The sequence below is a fragment of the Exophiala xenobiotica genome, assembly GCF_000835505.1.
Source record: "Exophiala xenobiotica strain CBS 118157 unplaced genomic scaffold supercont1.1, whole genome shotgun sequence".
Taxonomy (NCBI): domain Eukaryota; kingdom Fungi; phylum Ascomycota; class Eurotiomycetes; order Chaetothyriales; family Herpotrichiellaceae; genus Exophiala; species Exophiala xenobiotica.
Window position 1 is genome coordinate 4,795,770 of NW_013562494.1, and position 18,933 is coordinate 4,814,702.

At 51.4% G+C, this 18,933-nt stretch overlaps 7 protein-coding genes across 7 annotated transcripts; 4 read left to right on the forward strand and 3 right to left on the reverse strand.

Moving 5' to 3' along the window:
* Nucleotides 1-700: 700 nt before the first annotated feature.
* Nucleotides 701-4,880, reverse strand: PV05_01880 (uncharacterized protein). The gene has a single exon (XM_013466929.1). It carries the CDS (start codon nucleotides 4,648-4,650, stop codon nucleotides 1,144-1,146), a length of 3,507 nt encoding a protein of 1,168 aa, XP_013322383.1. The 5' UTR covers nucleotides 4,651-4,880; the 3' UTR covers nucleotides 701-1,143.
* Nucleotides 4,881-4,999: 119 nt separating this feature from the next.
* On the forward strand, nucleotides 5,000-6,127 carry PV05_01881 (uncharacterized protein). The gene is made up of 2 exons (XM_013466930.1): nucleotides 5,000-5,239; nucleotides 5,297-6,127. The coding sequence occupies exons 1-2, from the start codon at nucleotides 5,215-5,217 to the stop codon at nucleotides 5,944-5,946; spliced, it is 675 nt and encodes a 224-aa protein (XP_013322384.1). The 5' UTR covers nucleotides 5,000-5,214; the 3' UTR covers nucleotides 5,947-6,127.
* A 1,086-nt stretch (nucleotides 6,128-7,213) lies between these two features.
* On the reverse strand, nucleotides 7,214-9,426 carry PV05_01882 (uncharacterized protein). The gene is made up of 5 exons (XM_013466931.1): nucleotides 8,993-9,426; nucleotides 8,228-8,929; nucleotides 8,011-8,178; nucleotides 7,792-7,963; nucleotides 7,214-7,741 (listed from the first exon to the last, which is right to left on the reverse strand). The coding sequence occupies exons 1-5, from the start codon at nucleotides 9,210-9,212 to the stop codon at nucleotides 7,312-7,314; spliced, it is 1,692 nt and encodes a 563-aa protein (XP_013322385.1). The 5' UTR covers nucleotides 9,213-9,426; the 3' UTR covers nucleotides 7,214-7,311.
* Nucleotides 9,427-10,101: 675 nt separating this feature from the next.
* Nucleotides 10,102-14,091, forward strand: PV05_01883 (phosphatidylserine decarboxylase). Its single transcript, XM_013466932.1, has 4 exons — nucleotides 10,102-10,554; nucleotides 10,606-10,650; nucleotides 10,698-13,574; nucleotides 13,627-14,091. Exons 1-4 carry the CDS (start codon nucleotides 10,375-10,377, stop codon nucleotides 13,843-13,845), a joined length of 3,321 nt encoding a protein of 1,106 aa, XP_013322386.1. The 5' UTR covers nucleotides 10,102-10,374; the 3' UTR covers nucleotides 13,846-14,091.
* Nucleotides 14,092-14,587: 496 nt separating this feature from the next.
* PV05_01884 (uncharacterized protein) lies at nucleotides 14,588-15,230 on the forward strand (the record flags this gene model as incomplete). The annotated part of the gene is made up of 2 exons (XM_013466933.1): nucleotides 14,588-14,654; nucleotides 14,739-15,230. 2 exons carry the CDS (start codon nucleotides 14,588-14,590, stop codon nucleotides 15,107-15,109), a joined length of 438 nt encoding a protein of 145 aa, XP_013322387.1. The 3' UTR covers nucleotides 15,110-15,230.
* Nucleotides 15,231-15,557: 327 nt separating this feature from the next.
* On the forward strand, nucleotides 15,558-16,527 carry PV05_01885 (uncharacterized protein; the record flags this gene model as incomplete). The annotated part of the gene is made up of 2 exons (XM_013466934.1): nucleotides 15,558-15,694; nucleotides 15,753-16,527. The coding sequence occupies 2 exons, from the start codon at nucleotides 15,558-15,560 to the stop codon at nucleotides 16,525-16,527; spliced, it is 912 nt and encodes a 303-aa protein (XP_013322388.1).
* A 213-nt stretch (nucleotides 16,528-16,740) lies between these two features.
* On the reverse strand, nucleotides 16,741-18,644 carry PV05_01886 (uncharacterized protein). The gene has a single exon (XM_013466935.1). The coding sequence runs from the start codon at nucleotides 18,288-18,290 to the stop codon at nucleotides 17,514-17,516; it is 777 nt and encodes a 258-aa protein (XP_013322389.1). The 5' UTR covers nucleotides 18,291-18,644; the 3' UTR covers nucleotides 16,741-17,513.
* Nucleotides 18,645-18,933: the final 289 nt, after the last annotated feature.

Genomic DNA, 18,933 nt, shown 5'->3' on the forward strand with positions numbered 1-18,933 from the left:
CATGATTCACAGCCTCGTATTGGCCCCCATCATCCTCCCCGGTGGTTGTGGTTGGTGGCGAGCACCTCTCGGCCAACATCCAATCAAACCATTCCCATTTCCGACATGCATTCAACAGGATACAGAGTCCCGCAATGCCGTCGGGTTCTCATAGAATGTGCAGAATCGTGCAGGAGTCGTTGTGGACACCCATCTCGCTCTCCACACGCAAATCGACTCTGTGGCTCCGTAACGTCAGCCGTAAGCTTGTCAGGTCCCAAATCCACGACGAGCTGTGACACATTGACACTGGACTTGTGGTGGCTCTCGGCTCCAGGATGTGAGTCCCCTTGGTATACCATCCAGTATGGAATTGACAAGTGACCATGGTGCTCTCAAAAACACGTGAAAGCCCCATCCTGCGCTCTGGGCCGCAGCAGATACGCAGTTCAGGAAGGTGCTCGTCAGGATTCCACCTCAGCGAGAGCCCCGAATGAAGGTTCAAAGGAGCTCCTGCCACAAGGCTGGCTGGGAACTTGGCATTGGATGGCACAAGTCTCGAGAGTCCAGAGTGTTTCTCGTGAACATTTCAAGATGCCCAGGGATAACCAGTGCCTTTGACCGTTACGAATCCGAGTCTGGCCGTGGTATCAATCGCATGGGCTCGAGTCGGTTTCGCATTCCGGAAGAGATGTTACTTTTATTTGAGCAGGCAACATTTCGACTCTTTGCAAATGCCAACACTTCGTATCAACATGTCATAACCAGTACAGTATAGTTAGGCAGAAGTATCTACAACAATCCTCGGAGTATGGAGGATAAAACCAAGAACGCAACAACACTCACAAAGTGTGAGCACAAGCAGTCAACGCCATCGTTTTGGTGCCATGATGTGTCTGATCTCGTCGGATGCGCAGTGCATTTTGCAACTCAACCTAGTTGGCCGTCATCGACGCCAGGCGTACCACCAATCCCAAACATTGACCATTTTAAACCTGCCCTTTCAAAGCACCAGGGTATCAAGTGATCCAAAACCCATGATCATTGACCAAATACAAAGAGGTCATCATAATATGCAAGCCATAATCATCAAGAAACTCTCCCACCAACCTCGCCAATGGTGCGATTCCCTCCATGTTTACTGTTTTCATCACGTGGCAAACATCACAAACTTTCAGGACTCATCATACTTGCATCGCCATCCACGATACCATCCACTTTTGCAACACCATTGACCTCAGGCGTACCATCAATAGTGTCCGTTACCGGCATATGGTCCTTCTCCGAGGCTTTGAGGTCAGATGTGGACATCTTGGCCTTCAAGACTGGTCTCTTTTTCTCCGGGCTGCCGTCACCACCGGGACCAGGCGTCGACGGATTCACACCGTTCACCAGAGGCGTATCTTCCCCTGTCCCGTTGACGACAATAGACTTCCTCTTTCCTTTGTCACCTGGAGTTGGACCTCCAGCGGCTTTCGAAATTGGCGCATTTTTGACCGGTACTTTCTTCATGGGACTAGCATTCTTGACTGTACCCTCTCCAATCTTGCCACTAGCAGGTATTCTTGCTCGGCCGTAGCCTGGCCTTTGCTTAGGCGGGAGTTCCAGGTCTTCAAGTAATGGTCGATCACCATTATCGCGCAGTCGTTTCTTGAACCATTCTCTGGCCAACCCAACCTGTTCGTCGACGGTCTCGACATTGATTTTCGGCCAGCGGGGCGGCTCCTTGAACATCTTCTCTCCTATATCTGCGGTACTGGCCTGTTGATTGCTCATACCAAGGCGATTCTGCAGGATATGGAATGGTACTGTAAGACTAGCCATCCCAAACTCCTTGTCAAGGCCAAGTTCTCGGAAGCCGAAGAAGTCCTCGTCGAGATCACCAGCAAAGTCACCGCCGACATACTGTTCACCGCCGTCCTCAAACGTTCCTTGACCATGGGCTGTATCATCAGTCAAAGCCGGTCTGAGAAGGTCGGTAAGATGTGCTTTCATACGGTCGTGCATGGTGGTGAGGCGCGTAGCCGTCCGATCGATGTCTTCGCGGGCGTAGATATCCAAGTCGTTTAGTGACAGGCCACTTGAATGCAGCGTGTGTAAGATTGCTTCTTCCAAGGTGTTGGGACATCTGAAAGCCGTCTCCGCCTCTCCAGCGGAGACCGAGGTTGTGACAGGGATACGGTAATCTTCTCTGTAGTTGACCAATGTGGAGCATATCCGCTGAAAGAAATCGGCTGCGAGATCGGTCATCGCATCCAATGCCGAAGGCTGAAATTCTTCAAAGCCTGCATGGAAGAAGATCTTGCCTATCGATCGTTGAAAAGCAGCTTTGCAGACCCATGGTGCCATCACAGGTCCAGCATCTGACATGACATGATTGGGTATATCGGCTTCGACAAAAGGTTCCGGTTGGAACTTCTGAAACTGGTTTTGATATGTCTGAGACTGCAGCTGCATCTGTTTCACCACGCCAATCTTGGACACAACTTTTCGTGTGTCTTGTATCTGTCGCATGTTGGAGTCCATCTTCTTGGCTAGTTTGCTTTCCGGTGCAAGGAACTGTTTGGGCGGGAATAGTCTTAAGTACTCCTCCCCGTGCTCAATGACCTGACCTTCGGTATCTTGCTCCCACCTCAGATGTGGATTGAGGTCGGGTATCGCGGCCATAGCATCGTAATAGTCCGGCAAAAGGCTCTCCTCTTCCGCTTCCATGCCTTCAGCGAGCGTCTGTCCGTGGTCTTTGGCGCGTTGATCACGTTCAAATATATCAGTGCCGAGCTCTGAAATATCCTTTCCGGCAGCCTCTTGTTGGATCCTTTGCCAACGACGCATGCCGGCCTTACTTCGCAGCAAAGCAGTCTCTTCGGCATTCAATTTGTCTCCTCGGAAAAGCTTATGTCGGGCGGCAGCAAGCATGGCACGATCCTTTTTGGTCTTCTGTTTCCAGAGTTTATACTCTTCGTCCTCATACTCTGCGATTGGTGTTTGTGACGGCAGGCCAGGCATGTCCATATCCATGGATTCGCTCCCTGCTCCGGCTACACTTCCAGGACCCTGGGCTCCGACTGGCGTCAGAATTCCGGGCGGAGGAGTGGAATGGCCCTGACTTCCTTCAATCTCTGATTCAGCTCTTTGTACAGAGTTGATGGATTGCAGGACTGGTTTTGTTTCTGGAATTGGCGTGGTCTCAGGAGGCGCTTTCCGAGATGTCGACCCTCCCTTCTTAGCACTCTTTGCCGGAGCCTTTCGACCACGGGACGACATGATGGGCTCATCGTCACTTTCTTCTGCATCGTCCAATTCACCATTGGCGATCTGCTGTCGTCTTTCCTCGGCCTCAACTTCGGCTCGATCACGAATGACGATGTCAGGAATCAGAGGAACAAGCTTGTCAGTCTCCTTTTGCATGAAAAGAGCGTGTTTCCGGAAAATATGGTCGGGACTGCTGTTGAACCGCAAACAGTTCTTCCAGATCTGGGTAAGGTCATCAACAAATTCCTTCTTGGACTTGTACGCGAGTTGCTTGAGCTTTTTGGTCATGGTGCCGAGATCCATGGGGTATTTGATGACTAGGTAATAGTCGGGGGCATCCTTCTTCTTGACGGGATTTAGAAAGGGGAACGAATGCTCGGTATGGGCTTTGAGCTCCGTGAGGACTTTCTCCGCTGATTCGTATAGTTCCTCCTGGCCGATCTTGTCTTCGCTAGCCCATTTACTTCGATTCTTGCGGACCTCACTCATGAGCGCACGCAGTTCTGACTCGCTTGCATGCACCATGGACCGATGTTCGTCCAGCCGCGCAATGAGGTTTTTGAGCGTTAGACTAGACGCGCCGAGATTGGCTTTGCTCAGGCTTCCCTGCTGCATCGATGCATTCTGTCGGGTTGCATGGCCCTCTGCTTCTGCTTCCGCGCGTCGCTCAGCCTCGTCAAGCCGTTGTTGGTCTAGCATGGCATCTCGATCATTTTCAAGTGTAAAGAACATAGTTCGCGACAACGTCTTGACAGTCTCGGTCTCCTTGCGCTTGGCCTCTTCCAGCTTCTTGCGAGCATCCTCAGCTTCGGCCTTCTGTTTAGATGCGCCAGCCTTGGGAGGAGCTTTTGTAGAATCGGGGGTAATGCTGGGGGGAAGAACGGGCCGAGCCTTGGGCGACGAGGTGGCATCGGCGAGGACCTGGACTTTGTTAGGCTTGTCTCTTAGGGGAGATGCTCTGGCAGCGTCCAAGGCCGTCTCTTCGTCCTCGTCGTCATCATCGTAGTCGTCATAATCATCGTCGTCCAACTTGCGCTTCTTGGATATAAGACCAGGGACCGGGGCCGAGTCCGCGGCATCGGGGGCAGACTCGACAACAGGCGCATCGTCGATGTTGCGCCTCTGCGGTACTATGACTTGACCGACATCATTGAAAAGTGTTGCGAGTTTGTTCTCCGTCTCTTGGAATAACTCGCGAAATCGGACGACCTGGGGATCTTCCTCGACACTCGATTCTGGTTCGGCAGGTTGGCCGGATTGCGAACCGGTTCCCAGATTGCGCAATTTGAAGGAATTAGGGGTGTGAGGTCGGGAGGGCGCTCTGAGCAGACCATTGAGAGTGTCTCGATGTAGGGAGTGAATCAGAGGTTCATCGTCTGGTGGTTTCTGGCTGTTTGGGGGCGGCCATGTTAAGGACATGGCAGTGCCAACCCCCGGACTGTGAGCGAGGGGTCTTGTAGATTCTCCAGTTTGAAGGATGCCCTGCGACGGCGAGGAAAGGGTTCGGACACGTCTAAAAGTGAATGCAGATGGTCATCTGAGGTCGCAGAGTCCAAAGCCGATGGATTTGAGACGCGATTCGATGAAGGGGTGGTGTGGTTTGATGAACAGTTTTTGCCGATCTGACGTGGTGAAGCGCGCAGTTTGAGGACGTGAAGTCGAAAGAAAGCTGGTGCAGGCGTTCGTTGCATTGCAGCTGCCGAGCCACCCTCCGATCATGCTAAAAGGTAACCTAACGTGCCCTTCTACTCGTACTCCAACCGTGGTTCTCTGGCTACCTACCTATCCTACCTAGGCTTCAGTCACTTGCAACCACGTTTGCTTTTCTGATTCAGCAGACATACTAAACTAGGTGTTCACCGTTCAATTGTTCAGACGATGGCATGTTTGTCCTGAAGCTGGCATTGTGCCGACCGCCCTCGCTGTTGCACTTTTGAACAACGAATCCAAAGCAGCAGCCTCTCCGCAACCTGCCATCTCACTATGCAAATCCGCTTCCCTTTCGCAAGCAAGTCTCTCTCTATTAGACAACTGGGGTATTGCATTGCTAACATAGGACGAACAGTCGCCTTCATAATCCTCCTTCTCTTCGCATCCTCCCTAGGCCTCCTCCCTCATTCATCTCTGCCTTCCACCCCGGCCGCAGCACAACCGTATATTCCTCCACAGTCCGACAAAGCCGTACATTTCCTATGCTTCTTCGCCCTCACAGCGACGTTCTACTTCATTCTTGACACCAGTCGCCGGCGTGTAATACATCTGACCCTGATAGTTTGCACTCTGGTACTTGGAGTTGGAAGCGAAGTAGCCCAGGGTCTGCTACCGAACGATCGCGAATTCGATGCGTGGGATGTTCTTGCCAACGTGCTAGGGAGTCTGGCGGCTCTGGGGCTTTGCAATGCATACCATCGACGTGCAGCTGAGAGACGCCGTAGGGCCAAGTATTCAGCGTTGGCTGGAGACGGTCCCGAAGACGAAGACTTGGAGCTTGGGGAAAGAGCTGGTGATGACCTAGGTCGACCGGCAGACGATGGCCAGGAGACAGGCATTGTGCCGCGCAGCATCGAAGAAGAGCTAGATAATTGGGACGAGAATGCTCCTGATGAAGCTTGGGACGAGGACGACGATGTGACGACAAGCCAGAATACCAAAGCGACCCCTTCAACAAGCTCCGTGGCAAGCGAAGAACCACCAAAGAAGGTAGCAGTTGATTGAACGATATCCGTGACCGATGGAAGAAGCTATGAATGGGTACCAAGCATACCCGGAAATATCCAAGCATGTACGACTATTACAGATTCTAGTGACAATGAAGCGAACCGCTTAATCTTTGCACCATCATCACCACCTTTACTTTCCCTAGAGGCTGTGTTTGTTAATGCAGAGAAACCATTTCCTTCCTTGGGAACAATATCAATTTCCTTGCTGAGCTAAAGCTAGAATGCCACCTTTAGACGCCCTTGCTCTCCCTCCGTAACTTTCGTGATAGTCGACCTGACCGACTCAGCCTTCCAAACGCCTCATGTCTCTTCGAATTCCTTATACCATACAAGCATTTCCTGCCTTTGCCCGCGAAGTCCCCATACTATTCTCGAATCGCGCATGATGCTAGTGCCGTTGTGTTTCTCCAGCCATGTTTGACACCAAAGAACCCGTTTGGTCACTTGCGTCTATTCATCTGAAGCAACTGAACCGGCCAAATGAGATTCTGAAGGGGTTCCTCCTCACTCCATGGCGAGACACGTTGAAACCGCCGCCGGCGTGCTTGCCGCCAACGTTCTTGGTGTACAGAAAAGGCATGATATTATTGGCTGGCCGAGAATCAGACCGTTGGCTTCTTGAAGTTGGGCTTGTGTGGAAGTCAAAGTGATCTGTGTAGGTTTGCGCCGAGTTGAGGTAATTTGAAGCTCGAGGCAAGCAGTGTCTTGTGAAGCTGAGAGTTTGGTGGACAGGAAGTCTGTCGCAGGTGTTGATGTGCAGGTAGACGTTGCTCTAGGAGTGTTGGAGCTTATCGGAAGCGATATGGTGGTATGAAGAGTGTTAATTTGAGGGTGATAGGGAAATGGCGCTAGTCGAGGTTCACTGCCCAGCTTGAGGAAGTCACGACCTATATACCAAAGGACTGTTCTTCATCACGCTGCCAACTGCACACGCAAGTGTAACCGAGTCCTCGATGTCTCACAGCCACATACGCACCGCAGCCAAAACCTACGGGTGCAATGACGCTCGAGCAAGGCACATTCAGTGGACAGGAACAACCGCCAAGCACGGCCGGGCTGCTTGGTTCTTCTGAAAGCAGGCTTTTCGATCGCAGCCCGTAGCACGGTTAAAGTGGAATTGTATCTCGATCCTCACTCAAGGTCCAAAGCGAGATGCAATGACGTATTTACTGTGGCTGATGACTCTTGGCAGACCGCAGACGTGTGGCGTCCGCTGGGGTTGAGGAGGACATGCCCTGGAGATGCACAACATGGTAGAGCCGACATTCAGAAATTATAAAGGCTTGTCTCACTCGAAACAAGTTCATCAAGCATTCATTCATATAGAAACACCCACAGCGGGTCCGACATCTCCAGGTCGTCATCTGTCCGCCCTACTCAAACTGCGCAACACACCACCTAAATCTTTTGGCGGCGTGCCTTGTGCTTCGGGCAAAGCTCGCTTCCTGCCTTCTTTCTCCCGCTGTGAGAGCCTTTCAGCACATATCGCCAACGCTCTACTAGCCACGTTATCTGCTGCTTGACAATATTGACCGATCGTGTGAATGCCGTCTGCAAATTTGTCGATTGTCGGGCCTAACGAGTCGTACAGGCCATTGATACTTTGCGATATTCGATCGGATGAAGTTGCGCTTCTTGGAAGGCTGTCGAGTGCTGCAATGTCTGTCTCGGATAACAGTGTTTGGTCTAAGTTCTGGTCGTTTGACAGCAGTGAACTCTGGACCTGCCGTGAACTGGGTACGGCTGGTGTTCCAAGTAGATTTCCCAGCGCTTCTTTTTCTGCCCGAAGTCTGTAAATGGTCAGCTTTAACTGTAGCGGATTTGCAAGAGGACAAATTACCGCTTGATTTGTTCTTCCAGCTCCTCGATCTTCTCGATATTCTGAACATTCTTGGGATTCGGTCGCTCTGGCAAAGGCTGCTTTTGCACGGGTACATCTTCGCGGCTGAACCAATCTGATAGTTTTGACTCGTTTGCTAAATCTTTCAATAGCTCCTCTTGAATCACTCGGGCTGATGATTGTTAGCATTGGCATATGAAGGCGACGGAAGTCACTTACCAGCTGATCTTGCGCTGGAATCCTCAAAGTCCGTTCCAATGGGCTTCTCATCCAGGGCACGAGTTGCACACCAGGTCAGGAGCTGCTTCATCCTTCGGGGTTCTGGCAGGCCTTCACTTTCGATGTGCTTGTAGAAGTCTGGAATCTCCACTTCTTTATGCGGGAGAGCTGCAAAAGAGTCAAAAACAGTGCACAGATGCTGTAGAATCCATCTCACCATTAGAATTACCATTTTCAATCAGGGAGCTAGCCCTCCGTCCTCGGAATCCCAAGCTACTCCTTCTCTCGCCCTTTCCAGCCTTCCCTTCACGCATAGCCTTATTGCGCTTGATGACCGGTGTGTCGGCGAACGGTAAGGCAATCTTTGTTGCCGAATGGTCTTCGTCCAGCGTAGGTATTGTCTCCTGCTGCTCGGTGCGTATCGCTCGAGGAATATCTCCGTTGACCTGAGCCGGCTTCTCTTTCTCGGCTCCTTTGAGAACTTCGACAGGCAACACCTCCTTGGATTTATTTGGCGATGCCTTCGGATTCTTCTTGACTAGTTTTTGTTGGATATTTGACTCAGCTCCCTGGGGTCTCTCAGACTCCTCCTCTTTTGGTCTCCTCCCGTCCTTGGGTCGTGTCGTCCTAGAGGGACTGCCATCTTGCTGCTCATTATCACGAGAGAGTCGTTTCGAGCGGCGCACTGGCGGTTGTTCCTTCGAATTGGGGGTGGAAAATGATAATCTGATTTTCCTTTTCTTGGGTTGAAGTTTCGGTTCTTCCTCCTTTCGCTGCTGCGGTGCATCCTCTTTTGGTCCTGGCGCAGGCTCCTTTGGTTGTGTTCGTTCAATTTTTTCCTCTTCTGCCACGGGTTTCAGCTCGGGGTTTTTCGATTTGACGCGTTTGAACACGAAGCCGTCATCCTCTTCATCGTAGTCTAGCATCAAGTCAGCTGCATTGTCTGAGGCTCACGTTGATCCACCACGGCCGCTTTGCCTACCGATTTTCCTTTTCTTCCCGTGCCCCCCTCTTCCTGTCTGTATTTGCACGGCACCGGTCGTGCTTCCTCCTGTCTTGGCCTCTCCATTAACCTGCGCCGCTGTTGAAGAGCCGAGCGCGTCATTTCTATCGTGGAGTCGCGCACTTAGTCGTCGAGTCGGTCTCTGAGTTGTGGACATTGGTAAAGGGTGTAGCGGCTGACGCGCAACGAGCGCAGTCATCGGGACTGTTTTGCCGAAAGACGAGGGTGTCGCGCGTTTATCTTCTGCGTGGTCGCATGCACTGGTTGTTGCCTCATGTGAAGTTGGAACTCATGATAATGATGTTGAGTTAACGAATGACCAGAGGAACATGCAGGAGCCGAGATCTTGGGAGGATGGTGTACAGAATTGTAGGGGCAATGTATGCGGAGGGTTGTTACTCGCTTCGCGGCCCTGCTTCAGTGTTTACATTGACTGCGGGTTGCCAAGTCTAACCGCTTTTGGCACTCTACCATTTGTACCCCATGGTGTCAGTCATTCCATCTTTCCATCAGTTTATTCAAATGGATAGACTATGCTCATCATTCAGAGTGCGAATTTCTGTTGTATCTCAGGATGGCATCAAATGCAGGTAGCTCACGGAGTACTACCTAGGTATACCTGGAGCGCCCGCCGTTGGTGAATCCCTCATAATCTTCAGTAGGGGAAGCTATGTAAATATGCCCGGCAAAGTCCTCGACTTTGAGCTAGTAGCCTCGATAAGGCGCCTTTCTCGATACTCGGACAGATTTTTCAGGCAGAATTGTGTTTGATGGTGATTGTGCCTGAATTCGGGGGTTTGAGGGAGTGAAACCGCTGGGCAAACTCCGTAAGGGCGAGGACTGGGGAGGCTTGTGTAGGATGCTACAGGTGAGAGTGCTGGCAATCCTTGGAATCCAACCAGGAGTGCCTAGTAAAGCCACCTCGGAACCATTCAATTAGAAACCAAGATCAAAGCATAAGGTACGCGGCGAGGACGAGGGGTAAATCCTCAAGCGCCGGGTACCTCACCTGCGGGCGATCTTGCCATGCCATCATAAGTCGTTCGTCAATCGTGGATCGCTATTCGTACCTTCTTCCAACCCACCAGATCATAAGTACTCACTACATCCTACGAGTACAACCTGTTTCAGCCCCCCACCCCGTCTCCCTGCATTCCTTCTTCTTGATGCCTTCCCATATCTCGAGACCCTTCGTTTGTTTGTCTGTTGTCACAATCCTTGGTTAGACCCTTGACTCCAATGCAACCCTGAGCCTTCGTGGCTGTCCTGCGACATCCAAGGAGCGGTGGATAACAATCTGCATTGAACACCTCTACCTCACCTATCCTCTACGGATTACCCGGTTTCCTTCCTTTGCAACCATGGTACACATTTCACTTCCACGAGGTCTCAGCAGCCTGGGCAAAAACAAGGACAACCATGCGTCTGGAAACGGCAATGGGCATCACCGACCAGAACCTACGAGAGACGGCGGCAACTACAACAACACATATCCAACATCTGAGCAGAAGCCGTTGATCCTGAAAGTATATGTCATCAAGGTAAAGCTGCCACCGGCCTATCGAGTTGGCCTCTTGTTGACCAGGCCGCAGGCGAGAAATCTAGCAGCCAAAGACAAGTCGGGCACCTCGGACCCTGTAAGTGCTCTCTTGTATTACTACTTGATCTTATCTGACTAGCTCAGTATCTTGTCGTTACCCTTGGGAATGCCAGACAGTCTACGCCTTCGATCAGCAAGAACCTCAATCCGGAATGGAAGATTTGTTTCGATATGCCACTTACTGGCGTTCCACTCCTCGAATGCATATGTTGGGACAAAGATCGCTTTGGAAAAGATTACATGGGCGAGTTCGACATTGCAATCGAGGATATTTTCGCCAATGGCAAAATACAGCAAGAGCCCAAATGGTACAAGCTCAAGTCTAGAAGAGCTGTGAGCAAGAAACAAAGTACAGTCTCTGGCGAGGTCTTGATGCAATTCTCCATCGTGGATTCGGCAAATCCCTCTGCAAGTCCAGAAGAGATACAGAAGAAATTTCGAGCTTATATCGGGTCTGAGGAGGAAGACGATGAATTGTCTCGTGTCTCGACTAATGTTGAAGGGGGTGATGAGGACGCCGATGACCTTGATGATGATGATGTCGACGAATCCGTCACAGAGACAGAAACAGGTCAGAAGGGAGGCATAGCAGAGAAGAAGGAGAAGAAGAAAAGACTTGCCCGACTCCGCCGCAAATCTATTGCTGCAAGAGCCTACAACTTCCTCGGCGCCGACAACGATGTCAACGGTATTATATTCATGGAAATTGTCAAGATCAATGACCTGCCACCAGAGCGCAATATGACAAGGACTTCTTTCGACATGGATCCCTTCGTCGTTACTGCACTCGGCCGAAGGATTTTGAGGACCAAAGTGGTCCGACACAATCTCAATCCCGTATATAATGAGAAGATGGTCTTCCAGATCATGAAACATGAGACTGGATACTCTTTAACCTTCACTGTCATTGACCGGGACAAGCTGTCAGGAAACGATTTTGTGGCTTCCACCTCATTCCCGATTCAGAAAATCATCGAGTCAGGCCCCGAAGAAGATCCAGAAACTGGCCTCTATGATCTGCCTGATCCTCCAGAGTACTCACCAGCAATGGCACTAAAAGAAAATGGAAAAGGGAGGTTTCGTCTGCCACTGTCTCGCACTTCGTCGAACAGCAGTCTTTCGAAGTTGGCTCGGCCTGGTTTTAAAAGAGATGACTCGTCAGCCTCCTTGGCATCATCTTTGTCAACTGCGACCAGCAACGAAACAACGCGTCCACAAGCGCCTACCAGCATGCCCTCGGATAACAATGGCAGCACTCTGAAAGTTCCCGGAATCGTTGATGTCCCAAGTCCCCAACCGGCAGATGATCCTACCATGAAATCTTACGTTCTTCCTTTGGAACTCAGAAACAAAGAGCAATGGGAAGACAAGCACCGTCCCGAGTTACACATTCGTGGCCGATATCTGCCGTACAAGGCGTTGAGACAACAATTCTGGAGAGCCATGTTCAAGCAATACGACGCTGACGACAGTAAGCGCATCAGTAAACTTGAGTTTACTACTATGCTAGACACTCTGGGATCTACCTTGAAAGAATCGACCATTGACGGCTTCTTTGCTAGATTTGCCACAGAGAATGAAGACACTGGCGAAGCTGACCTGACTTTTGACCAAGCGGTCATGTGTCTCGAGGAACAGTTGCAGAAAGGAAGCGAAAAGAAGACTACAACAGAGAAGATCAAAGCCGTTGTAGCACCTTCAAAATCCCAAGCACCGCAAGAGGATCCCAATGTTGTAAAAGGCGAAGTGCTCCCAGGCGGCGTTCCAGCAATTGAGCAAAAGGATACCGGCGCCGCTGGTGAAGAGGGAAAGCTGCTCGATGACGACCTCGGAGATCTCGGAGACCATGAAGAACACGTAATTGAGATTCGCGAATGCCCTATTTGCCATCAGCCAAAACTCAACAAACGTACCGAAGCCGACATCATTACTCATATTGCCACCTGTGCTAGCTCTGACTGGAGGCAGGTCAACAACTTGGTGATGGGCGGTTTCGTAACACAAAGCCAAGCACAACGCAAGTGGTACTCGAAAGTCATCACCAAAATCAGCTATGGCGGGTACAAGCTTGGCGCTAACAGCGCGAACATTTTGGTCCAAGACAGAATCACCGGTCAGATCAACGAGGAACGGATGTCTGTATATGTGCGTATCGGTATCCGATTGCTGTACAAGGCTCTGGGCTCCCGAGAAATGGAGAAGAGACGAATCAAGAAGATGCTGAGATCGCTGTCGATCAAGCAGGGCAAGAAGTATGATGACCCTGCGTCGACAGCTCAAATCGAAGGCTTCATCGAGTTCCACCGTCTTGATATGTCTGAGGTGCTCTTACCCACAGATCAATTCAAGAACTTCAACGAATTCTTCTACCGGGCATTGAAACCCGAAGCTCGACCATGTAGTGCGCCAGACCGACCTGAGATTATCGTATCTCCAGCGGACTGTCGTACTGTGGTATTTAACAACATCGATGACGCCACCAAGATCTGGGTTAAGGGCAGGGATTACAGCCTCGAAAAGCTGTTCGGCGATGCTTACCCGCTCGAAGCGAAACGATACAAGGGCGGCAGCATGGGTATTTTCCGACTGGCTCCTCAAGATTATCATCGCTTTCATGTACCTGTTGACGGTACCCTTGGGACGCCCAAGGCCATCGAAGGTGAATATTACACCGTGAACCCCATGGCTATCAGATCAGCTCTGGACGTGTACGGTGAAAATGTTCGTGTGTTGGTACCTATCGACTCTGTCTGCCACGGTCGAGTCATGTTCGTTTGTATTGGTGCTATGATGGTCGGTTCAACAATCATCACGCGCAAGCCTGGCGATCGAGTCAAACGAGCTGAAGAACTTGGTTACTTCAAGTTTGGTGGCAGCACTGTTCTCCTCTTCTTCGAACCTGGGAAAATGGTCTATGACCAGGATCTCGTAGACAACAGTATGGGAGCTCTGGAAACATTGGTAAGTGAATACACGCCACAACTGTTAATGCCTTATTAATATGCCTTGTCAGGTTCGAGTGGGCATGTCAATTGGTCACTCACCACATGTCGAGTCATATAAGCCGGATATGAAGAAAGACGAGAGCAATATCACTGCAGAAGACAGAGAGGACGCCAAACGTCGGATCGAAGGGAGCTTGGCCCCAAACAATGAGAGCGCCGGGTTGCTTTCTGGAACAGCGGCAACCGTAGGTGGCGCAATGGGCTTCGAGCAAGCACACATCCAGTAATGAGCTATGATACCAGGTAGGGTATGATGATAAAAAGTGGACTTACATAGTCGGGTTAGCAAGCAAATCGAATGCAGTGCATGCGTGAGCACACAACGCCGGTGTCTGAGAAAGCGGCACTGTCTAAACTGTACTATGCAACACCAGCGCCAATGTTTCGCTGGTCTCAGAGCAAGTCGAGTGATATGCTGCCAATGTGATAGAGCAGTCGTCTCCTGTTTTGGAGACTTGGTTTCCGGATGAGCCATGGCTGTAACTGGTATCCGCATCACAGCATATTCTCTCTCGGTAAGTCGTCCTGGACAGACGTCGAGTGGTGTTGTTGAGCTCGATAACTACGATAGCCACTCTCTTTACCTGCCGCATCTGCCTTTCGACTCTCTTCCTTGTTTGTCACGTGTCTACGAACAAGGAGGGTATCCAGGACATGCAGGGGAGCCGAGGGGTCTTTGCGGTTTTCTGGCTGCCTTTGCCTCAACTCTCCAAGATTTTCTTCAGACGGCCACTCAATACTATATTTAGTGCTATCACAGCGTCTCCTGCTACTGCAGCAGCCTCCGTTGTCGCCTTATTTGCTTGTATGACGCAAATTGGTTGGTGACAAAATTGCATCCCATGCCTCCCAGAGATGCATTGCTGCAATGTAATCTAACCACCACTTACAAGAGCTTTTGTCCCCTACGACAGTAAAATCCGGCTTGACGCCCTCCATAGTACTGGACCACCCCTAAGTCCTTCCAACATGGCCAATTATGACCGAATTCAACTCCTCAACGTCGAGGTTGACCGTGAGGATGTGAGCGACCACCGTATGTTGGTCAACGGCAACTCATTCAAATATATCACCGTAGACACAGGGGTCTAAAATCCAAACGACATGACGTTTGACAAAGTGATCATTCCTCAGCTACCTCCAATACCCGAAGGAGACTGGAACCAAGGACATATCACAAAACACCCAGAGAATGGTAACCCTTATTTCTCTCAGCATGCAAAGGTTATTCTTCCGACGATCTGCAGCATATGGCATCCAAGGCAAATCGACTGGCTTGAACTTGAGCAAGCGCAGTGGCTCAGATCCAATGTCTATACTGCCAACTTCAAGACAACTGTTGGAGGAATAAGTTTGGCAGATGAGATTGTGATTAAATTTGCAAGATTTCCCTGGGAATTACAGTACTATGAGGATGAAACGAGGGTTTATGAACGCATGGAAAATGGACCGCTGGCTTCGTCAGCGAGTTGGAATGTTGGCGCTTCATAGTGCGGAGATGGGAGCGTGTTTGTCATGCGTGAGTGGGACGGAAGGTGCTCGTTCTCGACAGTCTTGAGGCGAGACGGGTGGTGGAAAGAAAGGTAAAAAGTTGCGAGCTGCTTGCCAGGAAAGTCGAAGGTATAAAAGGAGCGGCTCGCTTGGTACGGATACAGAGGAGAAGAGAGAGTATCATCAGCGAGCCAGCCAGCCAGCAGAAGTAGAAGCAGAAGCAGAAGCAGAGCAGAGCAGCACTCGAACAAAGAGCAATAGCAGCAGCAACAACGACAACACAATTCGACGTGGACTTGGATTTGGGTCTTGGGAGCAGCAAGCGATGGACCAAAACCCAAAAGCGCTCAGCACAAGTCCTACAGTAGTAGGCCTCAAGCATTCTAACAAAGCGATTTGATATCTGAGGTTTGAGAGCTTCAAACCTATTCAGTTAGTCCGCAGAGCAATGGAAAACCTACCCACCGACTTCTTCGTCACCAGCAGTGCGTACACACCCACCGCGTACCGCGACCAGTATCCGTCGATCGACCCAACAACGCCGGCACTCTCGCAGGCAGGCATAGCCGTCATCATCACGGGCGCGTCGGCGGGGATAAGGCGCACCAGGCTTCGCGCCAGCCTTTGCGAAGGCCAAGCCCAGAGCGATTGTGCTTGTGGGCCGCGATGCACGCAAGCTCCAGGCGACAGAAGACTCGCTGCGGAAGATCAGTGGCGGCGGCGTTGGCGATACTAGTACTGGTACTGTCGAGTGCGTTTCTGTGCCGACGGACGTGGCTGATCCGCGCTCCGCGGAGAAATTGTTTCAAGTGGTGAAAGACAGGTACGGACATGCGGACGTGCTGGTCAATAACGCCGGTGTGTTCTCGTCGACAGGACCGATTGCGTCTGTCGATCCGAGCGAGTGGTGGCGGGACTTTGAAGTCAACGTCAAGCGGATGTTCCTTGTCACGCGGGCGTTCTTGCGATTGTTGAAGGGGCCCACGGGCACCGGCGCGGGCACAGAGTCGCGCAAGAAGGCGTGGATCGTCACGATGGCCACGGGGATGGCGACGACCGGTGTGTTTGCCGGCATGTCGAGTTACAGTATCAGCAAGCTTGCGGCGCTGAAGGTGGGCGAGTATGTGGCGGCCGAGTATCCGAACGTGAGCATCGTCGTCTTGCAGCCGGGTGTCGTGATGACGGATATGGTGCTGGAGGGGTTCAAGAGGTTTGCCCTGGAGACGCCTGAGTTGGTCGGTGGCGTGGGCGTGTGGTTGAGTACGGAGGACGCGAGGTTTTTGAGCGGCAGGTTCGTGAGTGCAAATTGGTCGGCGGATGAGCTCAAGGCCAGGGAGAAGGACATTGTGGCGGGCGAGGGATCTGAAGGTTATACTGGCCGGGAAGTTTGGCTTGGAGCAGTTTCAATGAGAAACTGAAGGAGAGTGGGAATGGAAGGGTTGAGAGGGATGCGACGGCGACGGCGACGGCGAACGGTATGGAAGAATGGCGAGACGCGGCGGCGCAGGGCGGGCTGATTGCGAGAGGAGGACGGGGAGTTCGCAGGGACGTTACCTTTGGGCGGAACAGGTGGATCTGGACATGTGTCGAGGGGAGGGGGGAGTGGGGGCCAATAATCACACTTTATAGACCTGATATATGTTTTCTGACTGGTATACGATTTTCTTGGTGGTGCACGGGCTGTGATTCTAGAATGCCTTGTGTGGTGGTAGGTCGCAATCAAGTCAAGCAACACCGCCCTGCTAGACAATAGCCTTGCACTCCCGGGCACTCGGGGGCCTTCGCCACTCACACGTCCAGACAGTATGCAACATCCCCAAGCATGTTCTGCGCTAGTATTCGTTCACGGGTGTACAGCTCCCGGCGTTGATCCAAGACAGTCGCCAAAACTCATCATCAGACGTTAAGTGCCGAAGAACTTCGAGCTTGCCGATGATGTGGAGGAATCAGTGCAAATCCATCGTACTCGTGTGTTGGTCAGTCGCAGGCGTTGGCGGGTTTGACAAGGTTCGATGCCAAATCCAGATGAACCGCTGAGATTTCCTTCACCTCACGGCCCATCAATTCATATCGTAGATGTTTCTGCTGGTAGATACAGGAGGTGGCATTCGACCAAGACCAACGGCTCACGGCTTGCGCTGGCGTAATGCCAGAGGGATGCGGTTTGCCTGCACGATTTGTCCGGGGGACCTTCAAGGTGTATACTGTACGCTGTGCTTTACTGGCATAGCACACCGGGCTCAACACTACACCACCATCTCCGAGCTGTCTTTGAAATTCATAAAGACGGTTCCTGGCAATGACCGAGTAGACATCAGCGACTTCGCGAGGAGAAAACCGGGTAGTATGTTGTGCAGCTCTATGGTGTGAGCCGGTGTGCTTGCGTGCCCATCTTGGGTGGACATCATTCTGCTGGTCCATCATTCAAAGAACCAGGCGCCACAACCATGTCGGCGGCGGTCTGTTCTGTACGCGATGGTCCAAGCATGCGAATCCCCAGCCGTACGATGAGAAAGAAGCCTATGACCAAGGTCTGCTGTGAGATTGGCAGCCAGCCTAATCGATACTTCAGCTTTCCCCAGACATTACCACCACCATGTTTGCCCAGTGCACCTGTAAATGGATTGAGGAAGCCGTCCCAAACACCGACACTTTCGACACGGAACTCATCGCTCATGATGTGGCTTATCTCCTCCTCGGGAATGGCGTCACCAGACTGTTCTGGAAGTATTTGCGAAAAATTTAAGATCGGCAGCTGAATGGGCCGCATTACAACATGTGATCGGCCGGTGTCCTTAGTTTCAGAATCCTTGTTTGGGGCGATGTGCATCAAGGCTGGAGGCTCGAGGAGCCAGGAATGACACAGGACCGGATCGGCGTCACAGTCGACGAATGATAGCTTGTTCGAGAGCGTTTGCCCATCTTGGTGTACCTTGATAACAGCCGCGTCGAATAGCTGACATTCTGTCACGTTTAGACATGTTGTGTTTCCGCTCAGGTATACCCATCGGTCCGACGAGGGCTCATCAAGAAGTGACAGTTGAGCTTTCCAAGTCGAAGTTTTCAATGGCGTAGACCCAGGGATGATTTGGCGGGCTGGAGGGCTTACGACTTCCTGGTTCAGCCATATAGCCAACGCGAGGGCCCCCAGTGCTGAAATTAAAGCGAGGACTGATCTCATCTTGTAGCGCGCTGATGATGATGCTTGCGTGTGGTTTTGATGTAATAGCTCAACATGAAAAGAGCTCTACCCTGTGGCTGGCAATGGACTCCTTGAACTGCAATGGTGGCATCATTGAGCCCTCTCGGCGCCAAGACGACTTTCCACGTGGCCCATAACTCTCTGTCTTGTCTGTGCCTGTCCTGTCCGTCTGTTCATGACAAATGGTCCATTTGTTGCCGTCACTTACCTGTAGGCTGTAGTTCCTTCACAGGCAGGAATCACCACCCAGGTACCAAAGGCGAGGTGCTCCGTAAGGCGAGCAGAGCCAGTCGCGCAGATGCAAGGAGCACGTGTTGGTGCACGGTGCACGTACTCTTAATTTCATATTTTTTTTCTTCTGCTGTAGCATTATTATATTACGAGTCTCTCGTAGTGTCATGAAGGGATGAAACCCACCCATCATAGAAATCTAGTCACTCAAGCAGTTTGATTTGCTGCCATACAACGTGGCAGGCCACGACGCGCGAATACCAGCTCCGTGCTACCCGTACGGTTGCCATCTCGCTTTGGCCGAAACCCACCATACTACGGAGTACCATACTATAGTATCACCGGCCCCGTTGGTTCTTGGCCACATAGGCCAAGGTTAACAAGACTCGCC